At 38.7% G+C, this 21,517-nt stretch overlaps 1 protein-coding gene across 3 annotated transcripts in view; it reads right to left on the reverse strand.

Annotated features, from left to right (window-relative positions):
• GALNTL6 (polypeptide N-acetylgalactosaminyltransferase like 6) overlaps nucleotides 1-21,517 on the reverse strand; it is a 465,365-nt gene that overhangs the window by 71,393 nt on the left and 372,455 nt on the right. For all 3 annotated transcript variants that reach the window (XM_032685192.1, XM_032685194.1, XM_032685195.1), the window contains 2 exons: nucleotides 17,911-18,096; nucleotides 10,984-11,167 (listed from right to left, as the gene is read on the reverse strand). In XM_032685192.1, the coding sequence (XP_032541083.1) occupies nucleotides 10,984-11,167; nucleotides 17,911-18,096 (370 nt within the window). The remainder of the gene's footprint in view (nucleotides 1-10,983; nucleotides 11,168-17,910; nucleotides 18,097-21,517) is intronic.

A 21,517-nucleotide genomic window follows, 5' to 3' on the forward strand; every position in this document is an offset into this window, starting at 1 on the left:
GGCCAAAGGCTATAGGCAAAATAAGTTTCAGGATTGCATTTGCCCTTTTCACAGCTGTTTTCACACTGAAGAGTCATCCTTATCTATGATCATCAGCTTCTACAAACAGCTTTTCTCTTCTTCTATTGCTACCAATGGATGACAGTATTCTGAAAGAAATGAACTTTTTGTTACCAAAATTCAGCCTGTTCTCTTTGCTAACTTCTAAACCGACATTGGGATTTTTTTTCTTTCCCCTTTTTTTGCATTCTGGATGCAGTACTAAAACTGATAATCATCTGACAGGTCATCTGAGTTCTTTGCTACAACACATTTTTCAGTTTCTCTTTTTAAAAATTATTTCTCTACTGACATCATTCCTGTCATACTATTAATCTTTGAGTTGCACAGGAATAACTTTCTGTAGGTCTGCTGTGTACTTGGCTATTGGATGTGCTCATGCATTCCCACTGAAAGGATCCGTAGGTGGCTTTAGATAGGTACTTTTTCCTGATTTAAAATTTTTTTTGTACTTTCTATATTAAGACCTAGGCTAATATGCATATGTCAATGAGTTTGAAATCAGTGTCTTCATTACATATGTGGCCAAACAACTTTGAACAAACCTCTCCTGAAAATCGTGGCTATACATTATTTTAATATCATAAGAAAAGCTTTTACAGGCAAAACACTACTTGAGTTTCATTTAAACTAAAATTTTGATGGGACTTTGCCATATCATCCAGTAGGTGGAGATGTAAGTCCAAGAAAAGGAGAAAACAGCTACTTGGCAGTCCTTGATGCAATTGAAGGTTTGTATAATACAATTTATCCGAGGTTAGATTTCTTAATAAGCATTAGATGAGACAGATGAAATCTGTCTGGAGTTAAAGCCCATCTACCAACCTTCCTTGCCACAGACATTCTTACAGCCTATGGTCAGCTGTGCCCGCAGAGCTTAGGAAACTCATATCCAACAAAGTATTAATGAACATAATAAGGCAAAAAGCTAAATAGGTGATCAAAAAACATAATTTCTAATACATGAATATGTAAAATCCAGTATTTTTAAAAAGCTTGATCAGTATCTTGTTACACCGCATCAAAAAAAAGTATAGTCTCAGGTATCCACTACTCACATTTTGACAAGTTTTGAGTCCTTTCATGCCTACAGAAATTACAAGCATGTTATTACCTTTCAGTACATATACAAAGTATTACTACTTCCATTGAGACAGTCACAATACTCTGTTTTGGCATTAAAAATTTATGAATCTATTAAATTACCATTACAGGAACTCATATTGGAAATTGGTTGCAATAGCAATAATATCTTGTGATATACAAAACAGACAATCATGTCTCTTAACATCATTCTGCTATAGAATAATAATATCCCTATCTGTAGCAGAAATGGAAATGCAAACAAAAGTAGCAATATAAGATAAAGTGTAAAAATTAAGGCAATATAGTTGAAAATTTATAACAACATCTTTGTTTTGGTTATGCTGTTTGGTTTAAGGTCAAGTGAAAACACCCCTGAAATAACAGGGCCCATATGAATTAGATGCATCAACTAATTATATATATATACAACTAACAAAGGACTATTCGTCTTCTCTGAATGCCCTTTGAACAAATTGGGAACAAAGATTGTGCTTTGAACAGTTTTGCTGTTTAAACTGTCATTCTGTCAAAAAAATAACTACATGATGGGCTAGGCATTAAAACCTAGCAGAATGCTGGGGACTTGAAACTTTTCCTGTGGGCTGACAGCTTAGGGTTTGCTCTCCTTCACAGCCTTTGGAGTCTCTTCAAAAGCACTACCCAGTGCTCCCCAGACAGTGGTCTGAAAAAATTGCTCCAAACTACTTTCTTCCCCGTTAGTTACCTTTTCCTCGGGTACTCTGAGAGGTCCTTCGCATGTCTGCAGTGCTTTGAAAGGGAAAAATGTTGTTACTGTTCTCCCACTGTGCTCCTCCTGGCTTATCACCAACTCTTCCACTCCTAATTCACCGCATGTCCACAGGTCATTTGCACTCATGGGAAAACAGAGTGGTTATTTGCCCTAGCACAAAAAAGCCAGGGAATTTCTGCGGCATCAGCTAAACTTTCTGCTGAAGAACTAGGAGAGTGGAGGGAGTGGGGTCTCCTCTCTCCTTGCAGGCATCTCATTCTCTGTAGGGGGCAAAGGGACTTGTGAAATTTCATGCCTACAGTGACTTTCCAGCACTGAAAACAGCACTGATACACCACCTTAACAACAGAAAATATCAGAAGGGTTGATTTTCCAAATAATTCACTTGAAGAGGTATTTCTCTGCTGTTTTGCCGAAAACAAAAGAGGTATATTTAGAAATGAGCAAAGTTGATACATGAATCTTGTTCCCTAACAAAGGACACTGTCTTGGCAGTTTATGGAAGAGCTAATGTCAACTGTTTTAAGCCTCATTTGTTCCTTGTCTCTCAAAAGATATGCACAGCATTTTATAAATAAACAAACATAGCAAAATTCCGAGTGTCTATCATAATTTTCACCTCACAGGTTGCAGGAGGCATTTACCTTGCCTCTTGACAAAAGCTGTCTTCTAGCTAGAATAATGATATTTTGGTTGCTTACATGAAAAGAAAGCAGGCGCTAGTTTGTCTGGGCATAATTCAGAATGTGATTTCTCATGTCTTACTTCTAAGGTCCTCATCATGTCAATGCCTATACTGAACTCTCCCAAGATTGTAAAAAAAATATGCATTCACTCTTCTTTTCTCACTCAAGTCTCAGATAAAAGATCTGATTCACAGATAAACTGTCAGGGTTAACAACTGCAGAAATACGGAAGATATGTAATTGCTGCCAGAGATGCAAAAGTGCTAATAACCTATAATCCGACACCAAAATGGAAATTGTCTTGAGATTATCTGCAAACACTGTCCTGCATCTGATTCATTTCAGTGTTGCATTAAAAATCTGCATGGTGCAATTCAGTAGCTCCACTCCCTGGAGCTTTAAGAAGGGCTTTATGCATAACTGTATCAGATTGGAACATGTGCCCATGAGATCCTAGATCTTGATCTCAGGGCTGGAAAGGGACCTGAAGAGCCAGCTGCCATTGTGCTATAAATCTGATGCCATTTGCAGGATGTGGAGCAATTCTTCTCTACCATTTTATAAAGGTTTGCTTGGCTGGAAGCAAGGCGTCCAAATCTGACAAATTTTCAAGGGCCACAGTGTGGCACATGCTGTATTTTTGGCTGAAAAAATGGATTGTTGGAAAGCCAGGGACTTCACATATCTTGATTTCTGGCATGGACCAAACAGACATTATTGCAATCAGGATTTAGAACAGAATTTGCCATTTGCATAAACCTCAAGTAAAGCACAAATAACACTGCAATAGGCTGTAAAAAATTGGAGGGTTAATCAGAATTAAAAAATCTTAGCTAATTGAAGAAGTGAAGTAAACAAAGAAAAAAAGACAAAATTCTAAATGTTCAGCTACAAAATATCACATGGATCTAGGGATAATGAAGACAGATCACTCTTTTGGACACGGCACTTGAAACAGATATGAAGATAAATGCCTTGCCTTTAGACATGTAAAATCTGAATTGCAAGAGGAGGATGATGAACACTTGGCTAGACACCAGTTCTGCAGAAAATGATGTGGAGATTACACCACAGCACAAGCCTGGCATGAATCAATACTGTCAAGGAAATATAAACAGGAACATAGTCTCTGAGACAGGCAAAATCACCTGCCTATTCTACTAGGAAATGATAAGACTTTGGCTGGTGCAGTATGCTCTCAGTATGGAAATAGTCCAGAGAAGAGCAAGGATAACCATCAGAGATTTAGAAAACACTAAGAGAAACTTAAGAAAAGAATACAATTTACTTGAAAATGAACAATGAACTGATCTGAAATGAGTCCTCAAGGACTTAAAAAGGTCTGGTCCCAGTGTATATGACAAAATTTAAAAGGGTTAAAATGAGGTAAGAAAGTTTCTGATTGGATATTGTAAGAATAGTACTGAAATACTGTCTATATATAAATTTCTCTTCAGCTCCTTCTCTTCATGTTTCCAGCACACGCTGCATTGGCAGGTTAAGTTCTTCAGAAGAAGAACTAACAGAAAAATCTCTTCACCTCAGGGCTAAGGAGATTCTACACCAAGATAGCTGGACAGTCAGAATTATTCTATGCAGACAAAAAATCAGAAGGTATTGGCAAGTGAAGATGCTTCTATGTCATGCTTAGTTGATCACTGCCTCTGAAAAAAGAACCCTGAGCAGTGGAGGAAAAGCACTGTGATACTGTAGAGTTCCTGCAGACCCTGCAGAGCAAGGGGTAAATGACACACACACAATTCCGCCCAACCCCAACTGCTCATACTGGACAGATGCTAAAGAGTATTAGTAAACTTGGGCAGATGAGTATGTATGGAACTTGCATCAATTTACAGATTTGAAAGTGGTTTGGCACAGAGTGTTCTGATAAAATGAACTGGTTCAGTCTTTGTTCTCTCTTCTTTTGGAAGCAAATGCAGCACTAGATTGAGGTTTCAGACAGCAATAGATCATTAAATAAACTGTAACAACCAAATAGAAATGGAAGTGAATACAGCGGTTGCTCCCAACTTTATGCCAATAAATACTACAGAATATAATAGAAAGGTGTTGGTTTTCTGTTTATTAGTACCAGTAGGTGTCACCAAATTCTATATGAACCTCCTAGAGAAAATGGCTTAAAAATATATAATTAAAAATAAAAATAATTGCTTTAAAAAGGTGATTTTCTTTGTGGAAAATTGTTCGGACATGATTTAAATAATTTTGAAAGTTAAGTCATCTCTATCCATAGCATGTTGACAGTGTTAAATAGTTCACCTGTATGCATTGAGCAACATATCTCTGTCTTCTTGGTCACCATCCTAGTCTTTTTTATGTAAAGGCATATTAAAACAATGCCCAGAAACTTCTCATTTTTCTAATTACTGGTAGTTTTGGTGACCCATCCTATGAATCTGCCACAGAATGTGTATATATGTAGGCTGTCAAGCTCTAAAGTTAATACCTGTGTGAAGCAGCAGGCTAACAGCTCTAGAAACATTACATTCTAGATGTTTACATTTTTATGCCAGCCATGATGCTCCAATTGTTAAAGAAAATTGGAAATATGAGTTTCCACAGAAACAGAACAACATAGATACTTTGGCACTGCAGCATAAAGGCATTAGGAACAAAATTAGTGCCCTTTGTCTTGGGTGGCATAAGCCGCTATGAACATTTCAGTGAAAAGTTGTATATCAAATCTGAATCTACCCACTTCAACTAGCATGTAGAATTAACTAATTCCTTGACTAAATCCTTAATTAAAATGTAACCAGCAGCAGCTTTTTATCCTTGATGTTTATTTCTTTTAGTCTGACAGGTTACATTATCTCTCTTCTGAACTGGTCCTCAGAGAAAATGTACCAGTTGTACAGAACCTCTACACTGAAATCCTATCAAAGTCAGGACAATATGATCCAATATGAGCAAATGCATTCTCACAGGTTGTGTGCTAGTGTTGACATTTTTCATTGAAAAAAATTCTGAGATTTCATGGGGCCATGGGTAGATGACAGTTTGTAAAAGCTATTGTTATATCCACTATTGTTAACTCCACTAACAGTCTTTTACAGACCATAGCTTGTCAAAACAATAAATCAAGACTGTATGTTACGCAAACTCACACTGGTTAGAGACTGCTTCTCTGTAGAATAATGCCTTTGTGTAAAACATTCCTATAGCACAGTTCAAAATAGATGATTATACTTAGTCTTTAAAGAAATAGATGATTGTTTCTGGTTGTGAGAGGTTTTATGAATATGTTTATAGGCAGAAATCAGCCATAAAAGACATAAAGCTCCCATAAAGCACTGGAAGCTATAGAACAGAAATCATTGTCCAAAGCACTTTCTGAACTTCAGAAAATGAAAATAAAATTGTAAAAGTACTTGTCAGATTTGAAATGCAGTCTTAGCAAAGGCTTTCTTTACACCAACATGTTGTAAAAAGTATATATTTAAACAGTGAAAGTAAGGAGCTGCAGAAAAAGTATTTCTGAGAGGATGTCAAATTCGAATAAAAGAGCATCCTGATGACAGTGTGCAAAATAATGATATGATTTTAGATACACAATTCAACAGAAAATGCCAAGTAACCTTCCAATCTTACACAGAACTGACTACATTAAGGTCGTACATTACATTCAAGGTTGAGAGCCTGTGATGCAAGGGAAAAGAAACATGTACTGATCACCCAATTTCATCTCTTGAACATGTCCAACATTTTACCCAAAAGTACATCCATTAAACATAAGTGGTCCTTATTACTGTGAGAGCCTTGTGATGGTGGAGTGATTCTAGTTCTGTTTTATAAATGGGAATATGAGTACAGAAACTAAAATGTCTTGTCAGACGTTACTAAGTTGTTTCTACTTACTTGAATAAGCTCATATTTGCCAAACTATCATCCTGGTCCTTTGCTAGAATTACACGACTCTTTGGCTTTGTCTGCCCTCAGGGAGGGCTGGAGACCACAGCTCTACACCGGAAGGCAAACAAAGAACTCTTGAAGAGTAAGGAGTGGTCATACACCAAAACTCTTCTAACTTTCTCAGGTAGGTGCTAGAAGTCTTGGCATTCAGAAAGTAGCATAACACTTCTCTCATCGGTCAGAATTTCCATCTGAGTTGCAATTCAAAAGCAATGTTGTTTGGTCTCACCTGCACCTTTCCTTCCCTCCTACATCATAAAGTTACACTATCATAAAACTGCTCCAAGGAGCTGTGAAGCCCATTCCTACCCTAATTGATCTGTGCTATGTTAATATTCTCAATTAGTTTGTGGATTTCCCAAATAGTTTTTTGAATCGAATTGATGTTTTCTTGTCTGGTTAAAAATATGTTTCTGCTGGCATGAATGGACACTGATGCCGGTTTACAGATCAAGCATGTGATAACACGAATTGATGTAATGTAAGTGCTGCCAGGAAATAAAGAGCAGTCATCCCCAGCAGGCTTCAGCATATCAAACATCTGCTTTAAACTTCCACAGAGCTTTTAGCCCAGACAGGCTACTAAATCATATAAACTGACATGCTGTATATCACAGTCCCTCATAGTAACAAAGTTGCCCTATTAGTTTAAGTGGTGATCGCTCGGGTTAGGCAAACTCCTCCTGACACCAGGGTGCTTGCACCACAGAAAGAAACAGCCACAGAAAACCATGCTCTTATGTCCCAAATCTGTGTGTCCTGTAAGGGCATACTCTCAAACCTCTGCCATGACAGAGGAACAAACCAGCAAGAGATAATAGGCCAAGGTGACCTTTGCCACAAAGGCAAATGTTTATCTCTGGTCCTCCCTGCTAATAGACTAGAAGAAAATTCCCCAAGCCATCTCCAATTCTGCTGAATGATCATTGACCCTGGGATCAAGACAGTGAGCATCACCATGACATGATGAGGATTTCACAACTGTCTGACAATTTCCCGCCATACATCAGAACACCAATTTGTCTAATGTTGTTTACACAATCTTAAATGAATCACAAGAAAATAGCATGAAGCCCTTTTCAGAGTGTATTAGGGGAGTTGTATATGAATTGCAAGAGAAAAATCACTGCAGTCACTGTGATGAGCTGCAACTGTGACAGATCACTTGAATATAAAACAATATAAAACTTCTGTTGTTTCTTGGCACATGAAAAAGGGAAATCAAGGAGTTGAGAGATTTAGTCTCTGGATGAGAAGACAACATTATAAGGGGCAAAGTCCAATTTCCATGTATCTAAAAATTCAGTGTATCCTGAAAAAGAGCCGTGGAGATCTTTCAGAAAAGTAGCTATCTTAAAAGCTACATAAGATTAATTTTTGGAATAATGTTAAACTTTCCTAAATGCTGCAAATGAGCATAGAACAATATCCAATAATTAACATGGGAGCTTTGATTGAAAATACATTTTATACGTCTGTAGTTTGGTTCAGTGAAACCTATGGGAAACTTGGCATGGCCACGTGAAAGTACACGTGAACCAAACTGATAAAATTTATGGATTGATGAAGCGTGATCCAAATGCAAATTTCAAATTTTTCACGTGATCCCAGGTTGGTGCTAGTACATCATCTGTACCTGAATTTGACACTGGAAGATTTTGAGAGTGTTTTACAGTCCTAAAGTCATAAACATCAAGCCATAACTTGCTCTTCACAAGAGGGATTCTGAACTGAAAGACTGTGTCCAGATAAATGGCATCCAATAAGAGAACACCAGTCAAGCACTGAGCACTGTGGAACACAGTTAAAAAGACCTTAAAAAGTGGGAAAAGATTAATTTCAGAAACACTAGCTCAGCTGGCACTGTAGCTTAGTAAGGTCTGTGCTACTGTCACACCAAAAGCCTACCTGACAACATTTCAGTTGGCTGAGTCAACTGCAAATATGCTGCTGATGTGTGCTGCAGCAGTATTTTGATCATGTGCAGATGGAAAGCAAGTGTACCACACAGATAATACAACAACTGTTCTTAGGTCTTCTGTACTTTGATCTGGTTTTATGTACATTATTTTTTAGGCTGATGTGACCTTTTCTGCTTTGCACATATACTGCATTGGCATTTTAAGTGAGGGGAAAAATCAGCAAAATTTTTGGATCATGTATCCATTATTTGCTGGTGTTTTACTAAAAATGCTGGCAATTTTCCAGTTCATTAAGGTTCATCTCAGATCTGGCTCTGCTGGCAAGAAATAAAGCTATTAGGATGCCAATAGTAAAACATTTAACCTAAATTAAAAAAAAAATAAAATCCCTACTGCTTGCAAAATAGTAACATAATAATTATGGCTGAAGCTGGCTGAAGTAATTTCTAGTTTTAATGTATATGCATCTAAGGGAAAACTGTTCTGTCTCTTTAATTCCATAGAAGCTGTCTTGGTCAATTAAGTTACTGATAGCTAAAATGGTTTGTAACGTTTACTGTATTTGTTGTAAGCAAGGTATTAAAAGCTTGAGGTCTCAGCAGAGAAGGCCCTAGGAGAAAAGCAGTACTGACTTCAAATTAGAAAATAATTTCTCCCCTAAGCAAAATTCATACTGATTATTTAAACCACTTCCATTCCCTTGCCATTCTAGGCAGAGGGTACTTTAAAGCAAGCATATTGTCCTAGCTCAGCCAACCTCCAGTCCTGCTGGCATGTGTGGGGACAGACATGGTGGTTCCATGTGCAATGCTGCTTTGCCTCCTGCATCGCTCTGATGCAGATCCTGTGACAGGAAGACTCTCACTGATTTGTGTAAGAACTGGGAAGTCTTTCCACCTAACAACTACTCAGATTACAAGGGATTTATAGGCTGCATTGTTCTATATCTTGTTCCTTGTGAACCCATTTATCTGCCCATGTGTTACGAATGCTGTCAGGGCAAAGTGGGTATCAACTGCTGCCACGCTGATTGGAACAGCAGTTCATGCAAAACCACCATATCTATTCTGCACTACAGAAAGCCTCATCTTTCTAGGAAGTTTCCTAAGAGTGCCTCCTTTTCCGGCCTTGCATTTGAGAGATGCATATTACAAATGTATAAAATGGCCGAAAAGCAGCTTCATATTGCCCCATATGGCAATACAGAACTTTTACTTATACACAAACTTTGAATGCTGAACCAAATTATACAATGTACTAGGTGACCTTCAGTAAGTGTCAAGAAATTACAACTGCTCAGAGGACCAAGAAGACTTGTGGAAGAGCAGTGGAGGCTCTAGCAACTCTGGAATGTTATGTATGTGATTGCAATAGCTGCATCTATGTTGTGGAGTGGTCACATTAGCAGCTGAAGAAAAGTACTTCATGAGCACTCACACTAGTACAAGATGAAGACTGAGAGGCCTGGATGGAGATAAGTAAAAAGGAACAGGCAGAATAATGAAAATAAGCCCACAAATATCACAATTACCTACTCTTCCCTATACAGAGCTGGTCAGTCCCTGGATATTAGGGTAAATTTCTGCATGAATTAGATCTATTACTTTAAGATAGTGCAGAGTCTGGGTCAGAGACACAGGTTTTCTGTTGCTATTGTTTCCAGGTTTTGCTTTGGGAAGGGGAAAATGCTGAGTTTTTAAACTGCCAAAACCTACAGTGTAGAACTTCAGCCAGGGCTAAAGCATCAGAGCCCCCTCCGTTGCCAGCACTGCTGGAATGCGGCTGTGTGAGAGACTTGAACCGTATCTGTCTGTCTGTCCTTTCTCTGTTGATGCGCACTAATCCGAGCTGATCCTTACATGAAAAAATAAAGAAAATATAAGAAGAAACGAACTACCTTTGTGAAAAGTAGATCATTCCTGTGAATGAACTGATCTGTACAATACTGGGATTAGAGTCTGGCTTATCTAAAACTATCTACAAATCATCTTGAGACTGTTCAGGTTTGAGAGCTCTGTGTTTAAGTTACAGTAATATATATACAGTAGCAATATCACCAGTTATGAACAAAGCACCTACTGGCATAATGTGGACTCAACTACTGATGCATATAGTGCATCAACCTTCAGCAAATAAAACATTAAACGAAGTCTGTTCAGGAAGTCTTCTGCGGAATAAACAGAATACCTGTAATCGCATTCACTTCTTGTCCAACGCCAATAAGTGAACTACAGGTATGTGCCTGTTTCTTTTACGTATAACCACTGAGCCAGGTTGTGTTTCCAGGCACAGCTTGTGAATTTTGCAAATTGTTGCCCTGATCTTTTTCCTAGTTTTGAGGTTTTATAAACCTGTATCATCATCATCATGGTTAGGCTTCGCGAACGAAGATTTGGGATAAACCTGTACAGAAGCTGTTTAATTCTACTACCTTTCACTAGTAGGAAGTGGCCTACATGGAAATGTCTGGGCTTCGATTCTGCTACAGTTACCTTTTCTCCTTGCTCTTCTTCATGTTCCCACTCTCCCCTTTATCACTACTTACTCAAAGGGGTCGCTGGGATCAGCTCTCTGGAGCTCTGGAGGAATCGGTATTCTTTTGTAGTACATTTCCCAGTCAAAAGCTCCTCGCATGGCATCCCCCGCCTGTGCCTCGTAGCCAAAGTGATTGTGGTCAATGACATCGATCATAGGACACACGATGGTTTTGTGGTTAAGTGCAATCTGGTCTGAAAAATGAAAGTAGAAAATAGGAAACGGCATGTCTAGTCAGGCCATCTATCATATTACTGCAAAGTGAATCCCACGGGTTTCTGATGTTTGAAGATTGCTTGCTTTGTGCCCTATGGCCCCCCAAATAATTTCATTTTCAATTCTGTATCAAACTTTTATCTAAAGTGGAATTAATGCAGTTGGGAAATGATTAGAAGTATTTACAGTTCTTTAAAGGGAGGCATATCCCTGTGAGACCCACATGAGTCCAGTCATGTATATCTCTGTCACTTTGCTACTCTGAGCTGTCCCCAATCTGTCAGCTATGAAACAAACCAGCAAGCAAACTGTAAAAATACTCCTTCAGCTGTGGGGAGTGTGTATGGCAAGCTCCTGCAAGAGGGATTTGTGTTCCTAAATGTGAAACTCAGCCTTTGCAACCATTCAGCCACTCTTCCTACGGCTGTAGTGTGCATCAGCTTTGAGATCAAATACTCTAAATTAAAGGCAAACTCCAACATGAAGAGCAAAACAGAGCTTGTGTCCTTTTCTTGTACCAATCTTTGAGATATAAAGAAGGCTCCACAGTATTATTCTTACATGCTTTCTAAAGAAAGCAGTTTGAGTCTGCTTTTTTTTAAAGAAAAAAAATGTTAGAACTGTGAGGCTAAATCAAATTCCCATGTCTAGTATAAGCTCAAGGTGGTCTTCAGTCTGCTTTGGTGAATCCTATTGTTTAATCCTATAGAACTCCTCCAAAAAAAAGGCAAAAAAATAAGATATGCCAACTGCAAGAACTAGGTAGAAGAATGGATTGAAATTAGGAAGTACAGAGAAAATCCAAAAGGATTGACATGAAAGGACAGTAGAAAAACTATCTACGAACCCCTGAAAAAACTAAAATCTCAAAATTCCAAGAATAATAAAGCTTTTTCTCTGAATGGCAGCCTAGATCCTTTAAATTATTTAGTATATGTTAGGGCCTATGTGGAAAACTTGGTTTTTGTTTTTAAGGCTTAGATTTCACTGGTGCTTGATAATACCCTAAAAATAATCAGAGGTCTCAGTATGGAGTGAACACTTAGATAGGAAGGTGTATACCAGTCAGGTGTACCCCAATACTCGTGCAATGATTAATAATACAGATTCTTCTTCCTTGCTTCTGAGGGACTGAAATTAAGAAAAATAGATTATTTTAGCAAAGCATCTGAGTTTTTATATTTATTCTAAGTTCCTGTTAAGAGGCTGTCCAAATCAATGCTGACTGCTAGTGAGAAATTACTGCGACTGGAAGTTCAGCAGGTTTTTACATCCTTATCCTTTAATAGTGAAATAAATTTAAAGCACAGGCTCTCACAAAATTCTAGGAAACTCATCTCAGAGATAATGGCTGCATTACTGTTGCTATTCCAAATATAATTACATTCACTAGTATACTGTGTAGTGTTATCTGTGATCATTATATAAAGTCACTTCTACATAGTCTCTTTCTGGTGATGGTCCTGCTAATAGTTATAGGACTCATAACAGTCTGACTCTGTTCCCCCCCTTCTAAATTGATTGGAGGAGAGAAACTAAGTGGGATTGATTTGGCTGGAGCAGGTCAAAGGTAGACTCATAACGCTTTAGCATCCCTCTCTTCATCTTTAAAAGCTGCTGTCTTTAAATACACTGAGGGATTTGAAGTCTCCAAGTTGCATGCAGAGATAGTCAGGGAGAAATTTATTTGAGCAATGCTCAAACTCAGTACCAGTCTTCATTTTGCAACTCTCAAGAATTTTGTAAGTATGATGATGCTTACCTGCCTGCTTTTGTGTATTTCTGCAGAACTTACTTTTCAGCCCCCAAAAAGGTTTTAGAGATGAGGAACCATGGGAAGATCTTGACTTTTGATGAAACCAGGGTGTTTAGTTGTGCACACAAAAAAGCAGAGTAACCAAAGTTGCAGCCTCAATGTTTCTTTCATATGCCTAAAATAATGCATTTTGCATATATACTACGTAGGCTTAAATGTAGCATGAATAAGAATTTAGGAAACAAAGTCTGTAGGGCTAGCTTTCACATTTCACAAGTGTGCTGGTATCATAGTTTTAGAGATGTAAACATGCTACTGCTCTTTACCCCACCTGCTCCTAATGCAAGACACCCAAAGACACTGCATAAATGCTTCACAATTTCTTTTCCATTGCCTTTATTCATCATCCTCTCACAAACTCCTACTGGTCTGAAAATATCCATGTATTGTTTCAATGCATCTATGCTGCAGTTAAAGGGAAGGACAGACAGATAAGCATCACTGTACATGCAAAAATCTTGCAGACTTCAGGGAAAGCTTGGGAACAAGAGAGAACATTGCTCAGAGCCTTCTCCCTAGCAATTTTAAGCAATATATACACACATACTTGAATTCCGCACTTTCAGTATCAAACAGAGTGTGTATACATGGCAATAAACAAGAAGTTTTCAATACCGGATGAGTCACTATTTCAGTAGGTTTTATCTTTATGAGAAAGATGCACCTCTTTAATTTCAAGTGGTTGTTTCAAATTGACCTGGATAAAGTAACAATGCCAAGTTCCAAATACTCTTATTTTTGCAATTTTTCATTGCAAATACTATTACTGTCCTACTTAAATATGAGATTACAGAGAGTGACAACATTTGAGTGGTTCAGCAAATAATGTCTTGCTATCTGAGTTGTCATAAGTACTTGTATCCTCAGTTTCCCCACTGACAAGCAATACATCATGTACATGTTGTGGAGATGGATGGCTGTACTGAGTGAGTGTTTTGATAACTTGCTAAGCATAATCTAATCATGATACAATTTTAATTCTTGGTCAGGAAAAAACCACATTTTAACAAACCTAGTTCTGGTTCCCTATGGGACTACTGATCTATTGCCCATCTCTCCGCTTACTTCTCCTGCAGCAACATCAGAAGAAGGAAATATGTGCCTGCACCTTTCAGCTGGTTTGCCATTCAGTTTCTTATCTGCAATAACTGTGACTTCACACTGCACTAAACTGCCAACTACAGCAGCTAGAGCCCAAGTTACACCTTTCCTTCTGCTGACTTTATACCACCAAGGAGTGACAACAAGCAGCTGTATTTGCCAGCCTTTTTACATCACTACAGCTGCCCACTCAGTGAATATGAGTATCTGGTATCTCAGAGTGTCTTATCTGAGTTTAACACCCCTTTTAAGCTAAATTAAATAAAGCTTAAAGAAAATAGCCATTTTACACCAGTTTTTAAGAAAGCAAAACAAAGGACTGTAACTGCAAACAACTGTGGCTCAGCTCTACAAAGCAAATTAGACACCCTACAAGTAATAAAATAACTCAGTTTTCCTTTGGACTAAAAGTTGACAGTCAATTCTGAAAATATAAGTTAGATACCTAAATAACTGTAAGAACCATCTTTAAGTGATTGCTCTCAGTTTCTTCATTGCCCCCCTTGTCCTCTAACTTTCAAGGTCTTGTTTTGAACAAAAGCTGGGCTGGAACAGTGGAAACCACTGCCCCTCTCAGTGAAGGCTGCCAGTCCAGAGCAGGGCTGAACCGTGTTCTTGTTTACGATTTTTCATTACACATGGCAGAAACAATCAGAGCTAAAGTAGGTCAGCTTCAAAGCAATAAATACCCAACATATCCTCTGTTGAGGCTTCCCCGAATGACTTTCAGTCACATGCAGTGCTGAGTGAATCATAAGATAGATCTTCAGATAAACACTTGAAAATATACATTAACTTTACTATTATTAGAAGCCAGGTGTCATCTGATTTCAGTATAGTAAATATTTGCCATCTAACATTTATAAGAAAGTTCTCTCATCCCTTTAGGAAAACAGGGCATCCTTAAATATACTAAATGTGTGTTCATTCTCTATTTGTCCTTCATGTAGTGCTCTACTTTTTCTTTCAAAATATCTCAGTATTCCTCAAGGTTCATTTTTAGATCCTCTGGCTGGTTGGTTATCTATGGGAATTCTACTACATGTGGAATGAGAAAGATCTCGTTCCACTTGAGAACTAAGGACTTTGTCACTGACGAAGTTTCTCTCATCTTTCCACTTTTATGGTTTGAGGACGAGGGTTGAATACCCAACCGCAACCTAACTGCAATTACGAATCCTGTGTCACCATTCTATTATTTTTCCATTTTTATAGGGTGAAACCTGGCTAGATGTATGGAATAGACTATCTGGAGTGAGATAACATATGTGCAGGACAACCAGGGGACCAGGCCTAGCCAGCATGGGTTTATGAAAGTCTGGTCTTGCCTCACCAACCTATTTCCTCCTATAAGCAGGTGACCTCACTAGTGGATGAGTGAAAGGCTGTGGATGTTGTCTATCTGGACTTCAGTAAAGCCTTTGATACTGTCTCCCACAGCATTCTCCTGGAGAAGCTGGCAGTTTAGATGGGTGCACTCTTCACTGGGTAAAAAACTGGCTGGATGACCAGGCCCAGAGAGTGGTGGTGAATGGAGTTAAATTCAGCTTGCAGAAGGTCACAAGTGATGTTCTCCGGGGCTGAGTACTGGGGCTACTTCTGTTTAACATCTTTATCAACGATCTAGATGAGGGGATCAAGTGCAACCTTAGTCAGTTTGCAGATGACACCAAGATGGGTGAGTGTCAATATACTGGAAGGTAGGAAGGCTCTGCAGAGGGATCTGGACAGTCTGGATCAATGAGCTGAGGCCTGGGGGTCACAACAACTCCATGCAGCGCTACAAGCTTGTGGATGCGTGGCTGGAAAGCTGCCCAGAGGAAAAGGACCCGGGGATATGCTGGCTGACAGGTGGCTGAACATGAGCCAGCAGTGCCCAGGTGGTCAAGAAGGCCAATGGCATCCTGGCCTTTATCAGCAAAGTATGGCCAGCAGGACCAGGGCAGTGATCACACTCCTGTACTGGGCACTGGTGAGGTTGCACCTCAAGTCCTGTGTTCAGTTTTGGACCCCTCACTACAGGAAAGACATTGAGGTGCTGGAGAGAGCCCAGAGAAGGTCAGCAAAGCTGGTAAAGGTCCGGAGCACAAGTCTGCTGAGAAGAGGCTGAGAGTACTAGGGTTGTTCAGTCTGGACAAAAGGAGACTTAGAGGAGACCTTATTACCCTTTATAACTACCTGAAAATAGGTTGTGATGAGGTGGGGGTCAGTCTCTTTTCCCAGGTAACAAGTAATAGGACAAGGGGAAATGGCCTCAAGTTGTATCAGGGGAGGTTCAGATTGGATATTAGGAAAAATTTCTTCACTAGTTAAGCATCAGAACAGGCAACCCAGGGAAGTGGTGGGCTCAACACCCCTGGAAGTGTTCAAAAAATGCGTGGACTTGGCACTTCATGATATTGTCAGTGGACATGGTGGTATCAGGCGAAAGGTTGGACTCGATGATCTTGCAGGTCTTTTCCAATCTTAATGACTCTATGACTCATTTCAGAGAAGAAAGCAAGAAAAGGAACTGTTTTTGCAACTTGCAGTTTTCTCATGTTAAAGTTTGCAAAATAGAAGGGTTACTGCTGTAACTTAGCAAAAGACTTAAGAGGATAAGACTGAGAAACTTCTTGAGATTTTTTTAATTTGTGGCAATGTATTATGAGAAGTGGGGCAAAAACAGAAAACAAAGGAAAGGAGGCTGTATATGTAGAGTGCTCTGGAGGGTTTAACAGCTACTTGTTGGGGCTGCTTGTTGAAAGTTTGTTGAAACTTGTATTTTTCTCTGCTCCTTTATACCATTTGTGCTTCACATGAAGTCATGGAGGTTATTTTTAAAAATGCAGATGTTGTGACTAAGGGCAAAGGGGTAACAAGGGGAAAGACTATGCATAATTTGATACAGAAACCAGAAAGTATAAAAATTTAGAATTTTGTGCATTATCTTGTTATTGATCTGAAGAGAAACTAGTATTTTTTTTTGGTCTCTAGTGATAGTCCATTAGCAGAACAGCACATCTTGCCTGCAAACGCTTTATCAGCTTACTGTGTGGCCCAACAGTCCAAACAACAAAATTCAAGAAACAATAACCATTAACTGGTGAAACCATAACCTGTTCTCCACTTACAACAGGCTGTTTTAATTAATACAAATTTCTTTAATAGGAAACTCAGAAATTTTCTTTGGTTACGGTAGCAACAGAAGCACTCACTTTACAAAGCATATACACTTTGCATGTAGTTGGGTGTGTAGAAAAGCTGACATTGTTTCCTGAAGTGAAATCCTAGGCTACAATCGATTCTTTCCATTCCTTTGACTAATGGAGCTTTGCTGGCTGCAGCTGGAATCCAGCAAAGCACTCAATAGCATATCATTCTTTCTGAGCTTCCTGTTGTGAATGCAGTTGCTACTGGCTTTAACACTAAGGCCTTGGATACATTTACAGTAAAAACTGTTTTAATGAAATGTGGAAGACTAGGAAGGAGTACAATACCTACATAAGATAACTTTCCTGGTATATAATGAGGACATAGCATAATACTAGATTTAGTAGTGTATTTCGGAGTATTAATAATAAAACAAATTGTAACTATATTAGGCCAAAGCGATACTTCAAAATTTTACTAATTCTTTAGTCATAAGAAACAAAATGGAACTGATTACACTTCTCAGAGTTCTCTCTAATGATGACACTTCAGACACTGCAGCAGAACTTCAAACACTTTGATAAAGTGTATGTCCTGCTTATTGTGGGACACAGCTTCAGTTGTTTGCTCTATGTTCTAATTTTAATGTCTGATGAATGCTCATACACTTACTAAGCAAGGGAGGCAGCCAATTCACGTTGACTTCGCAATGGGAATCCAGAAATGTCAAGACTTCTCCTCTAGCCAGTGAGGCTCCTAGCAGTCTGGTTCGAATGAGCCCTTCTCGTTTCTTGGTTCGTACAATCCTCACTTTGGCAAAACGGACCATGTATTCCTCCAGCTTCTCTTTTAAATGTTCTAGAAGGAAGGGCAAAAAAAGCGTCAGTGGTGCCAGGCCTGGAGGAACCAACAGAAGGACAGGTTGGCATATAACCTGCAAGCAGCTTATCTACTTCCATCTCTTGTCACTTCAAGTCCTCCAAACTGCCACAAATCCTCCCTGAAGTGGTTCAGAAAGTGCAAATATTCTCTGTTTTATCACACAGAGGAAGGCACTGACACTCTGCTGCAGTTGCTACTGGCAACCTGCCATCCACGATATAATAGCCAAAACAACTGCAGGATATTCATCCATCCTCTGATTCCTGCAGCCCAAGGCCATATAAACATTCTGGCATGCTGTTTTAGAAACAGTGTCCTTTCTAAATGGGTCTCCTATATCAACTAATTATGAAGAACTATGCATGGAAATAAATTTTAAAAAATAAAACTAGAATGATTATGTTGTTTTTGCAATGGGAAGGGAAACAGATATGAAGAAAGATCTTAATAGCTGGATATCAGCATGAAGCACATAGACAGACAGTTGACTTCCTAGTAAAATCAAGCTGCAAATGTAGAATAGTTGATAGGTTCTCTGATCTGCAAAACCTGGCTCTGTTTGTAGCACAAAAAATCATCTTTGTTAACATTTTTTCTTCTGACTAGAAACACACACTAAAAATCATAAAAAAACCCAACAACAAAACACACCCTATAGTTTAACCACTTCCTAAATACATCTGCAACACAAATCCTGATCTTTGGTCTTTGCTGTAACACCTCAGTTTGCCAGACTCATTACTTTAGAAAAATATGATAACTTCATTTGTCAAAGAAAAGAGGAGAGAAAAGCTTAGTCTCTGGTAATTAAAACTGTTGATAAGCCACATTTAGTGATGCTAGGGGTTGCAAGCTAAGTCTCAGTGAAATGGCTTTCCCAGGTTATGATTGTTTCTTACATTAGTTACTGATTCTTTGGACTTTTAGGGACAGCACAGGCCTTGATTCAGACATTACATCATAATAGATTGCAAGAAATCCAAAAGGACTGCCATTTAGCAGTACTCTGGAGTACTGGAGTACCTGCTGACACACAGATTACAGGCAATGAGCAAATAAGTCACAGTCCAGACAATACAGGATCTTGTGTGAAAATAAAATTAAGCTCCACTGAAGTAGAGCTTCCTGCACATGCTCCTTCTCATCTCCTTTCTGTCCTAGTTAACAAACATGTAAGACTCTCCAAATTTACCTGTAAATTAGAACACTGATGTGTAGTTATGCGTATTCAGTGGGAGATTGCTACATTGGATGCTCCTCTGCACTGAGGAATCCTGATGCATGCTAGCACAGAAGAGGGACCTGGGAACATCAGCTTGCAAGGATTACAGAACAGGTTGGGGCTTTTGGGAGGAGAAACTCGACACTTTGGAGATGTGCTGAGTCAAGAGAGTGGTTTGTGTTCATAGTACTGCTCAGGAGAAGTATTAGAGCAAGTGAGGAAAGCCAAGATCGGGAGGGTGGGAGAAAGAATGACATTCAGATAAATAGAAAATGGTTTTTGTTTTCTACTCTGTGGTTGACTGTAGAATATACATTTAAATTCTGAAATATGAAGGAAAGAGGTATCCCTTTATCCATCCCATTTCACTATTTACATACTCAATAAAAACCCCAACACAATCCCTCAAAAGTCACAATGTCAAGAGATGTTTTGTGTCCTGAATGGTGGGCTTTTGTATGACCAACCATATTCACAAGACAAGGCTTGTGTGCTACTCTGACTCATTTTAGGTACCAGCGACAATTCAGTATTGTGACTGAACTGAGGTTCATTCAAGTCTTGGATCATTTTGTGTCTACAGGTAAGACACTTTAAAGTGTGTATTGAACTGTTTTCCTGTTTTTATGAGCTCCATTGAGACTATTCCCTTGGTGCTGGAATATAGAAGAAGGGAAATAGAGTTTAAAAACAAAGATAAAAAGACCTTGCAGGTAAGGTAAGAAAGTCTGTTAGGGTTGTCAGTCTGGATTCTTTTCTATATTGTAAATCGTATCATCTAATAGCCAGGAAAAATGAAACAGCTCCAAAGTGACAGGTTATTACATATTTCCAGAGTAAATCAAACCTAATCTGTTAGGTACCATAGCTTCTGTTAGTCCTCAGACACCAGAAATTTCCTGTATTTCTCTAAGGTCACCTAACCCTTTTCCTCTGACCTCTTCCACCCATAAGTCGTAGTTTGCACTGAATAGTGCATAGAGACCCAGCACCAAGAGCAAGACCACATTGCTGTGCACTATACAGACAAGTAATAAAAAGAATCAGGTTACTCAGCCTGAACACAGCTCTCCAATTGTGGAAGCAAGCATTAAATGCCTTGGTTATAGTGCAAATCTCCCATCATCACCTGCCTACCCTTAGAGACTCCAGCTGATCAGAGGATAGCTCTGAATTTGATTATGTATCAGATACAATTACTTTAGCCTTCTGTGTGAGCTGGTTCTATGCAGTTTCCCTCCTTGTATGTGAAGGCGGCTACAAAGAAAGCACCTAAACTCTCTGATGGAGAGAAGCAGGAGCCTTACTTGAACAACCCAAATTGTTTGTGGTATCGCTAGGCTCTCTGCTGCCTGTAGGTACACCTGAATTGGACATTCACTAGTTAGGTGTCACAATGGTTAAGGTAAGGTCCTTTCAACAGGCAGTTTTGAATATGGCCACCACTGATGTTTAAATGAACTAATACAAATGCATTCTTTTCATGTATTCTGACTGTTAACATTTGTCTTGGGCCAAATTAATTCAGTGAAATTCAGTCTTTTACAAAGGACTTAATTTCATTCCTTTCACATCTTGCAGTGAGCAAATTCTGAAAGCTTGAGTGCCTATCTTTTCAGGAAAACACTTCAGAAAGAGATGATGTAAACTCTCATATTATGATACTTTCTTTTCTGTTCTTATATCAATTGCTAAATAACAATGGAGTTGAATAATATGATTTGATTGTCATCAGTTGTACTGGAGCTTGAACTCCATGAAATCAATGGTAGTTCACACTGTTCTTTCATTGCTTCATATTCCCTGCAAACTCAGGAAAAAGGTCTCTCAAATTTTAAACCTTTTGTTTTTTTTTTTTATGTGAGAATAATATATGAAATTCTCTGGAGCAAACAAGAGCTCTGTACCACCTTCCTCTCTCTCTCTCACATAGCTCTTCACACATTTCAGACAGCAGATCACCTGATTTGTGAAGAACTGCATTAAAACATTCAGCACATTTTTTGATGCCAGAATCACATATCCCAAAATTATTTTCATCTAGTCAATTAGTTCCATAACTGAATAATTTTATTATTTTCTCTCTGTTGCTCAAAGAACAAGTTGCAAAAAAGCAGTATGCAAACATAATTTGCACACCTTGTTTACACAGAATTCTAAATGCATCCTCATTTA

Source organism: Chiroxiphia lanceolata, chromosome 4 (genome assembly GCF_009829145.1).
Source record: "Chiroxiphia lanceolata isolate bChiLan1 chromosome 4, bChiLan1.pri, whole genome shotgun sequence".
Classification (NCBI taxonomy): domain Eukaryota; kingdom Metazoa; phylum Chordata; class Aves; order Passeriformes; family Pipridae; genus Chiroxiphia; species Chiroxiphia lanceolata.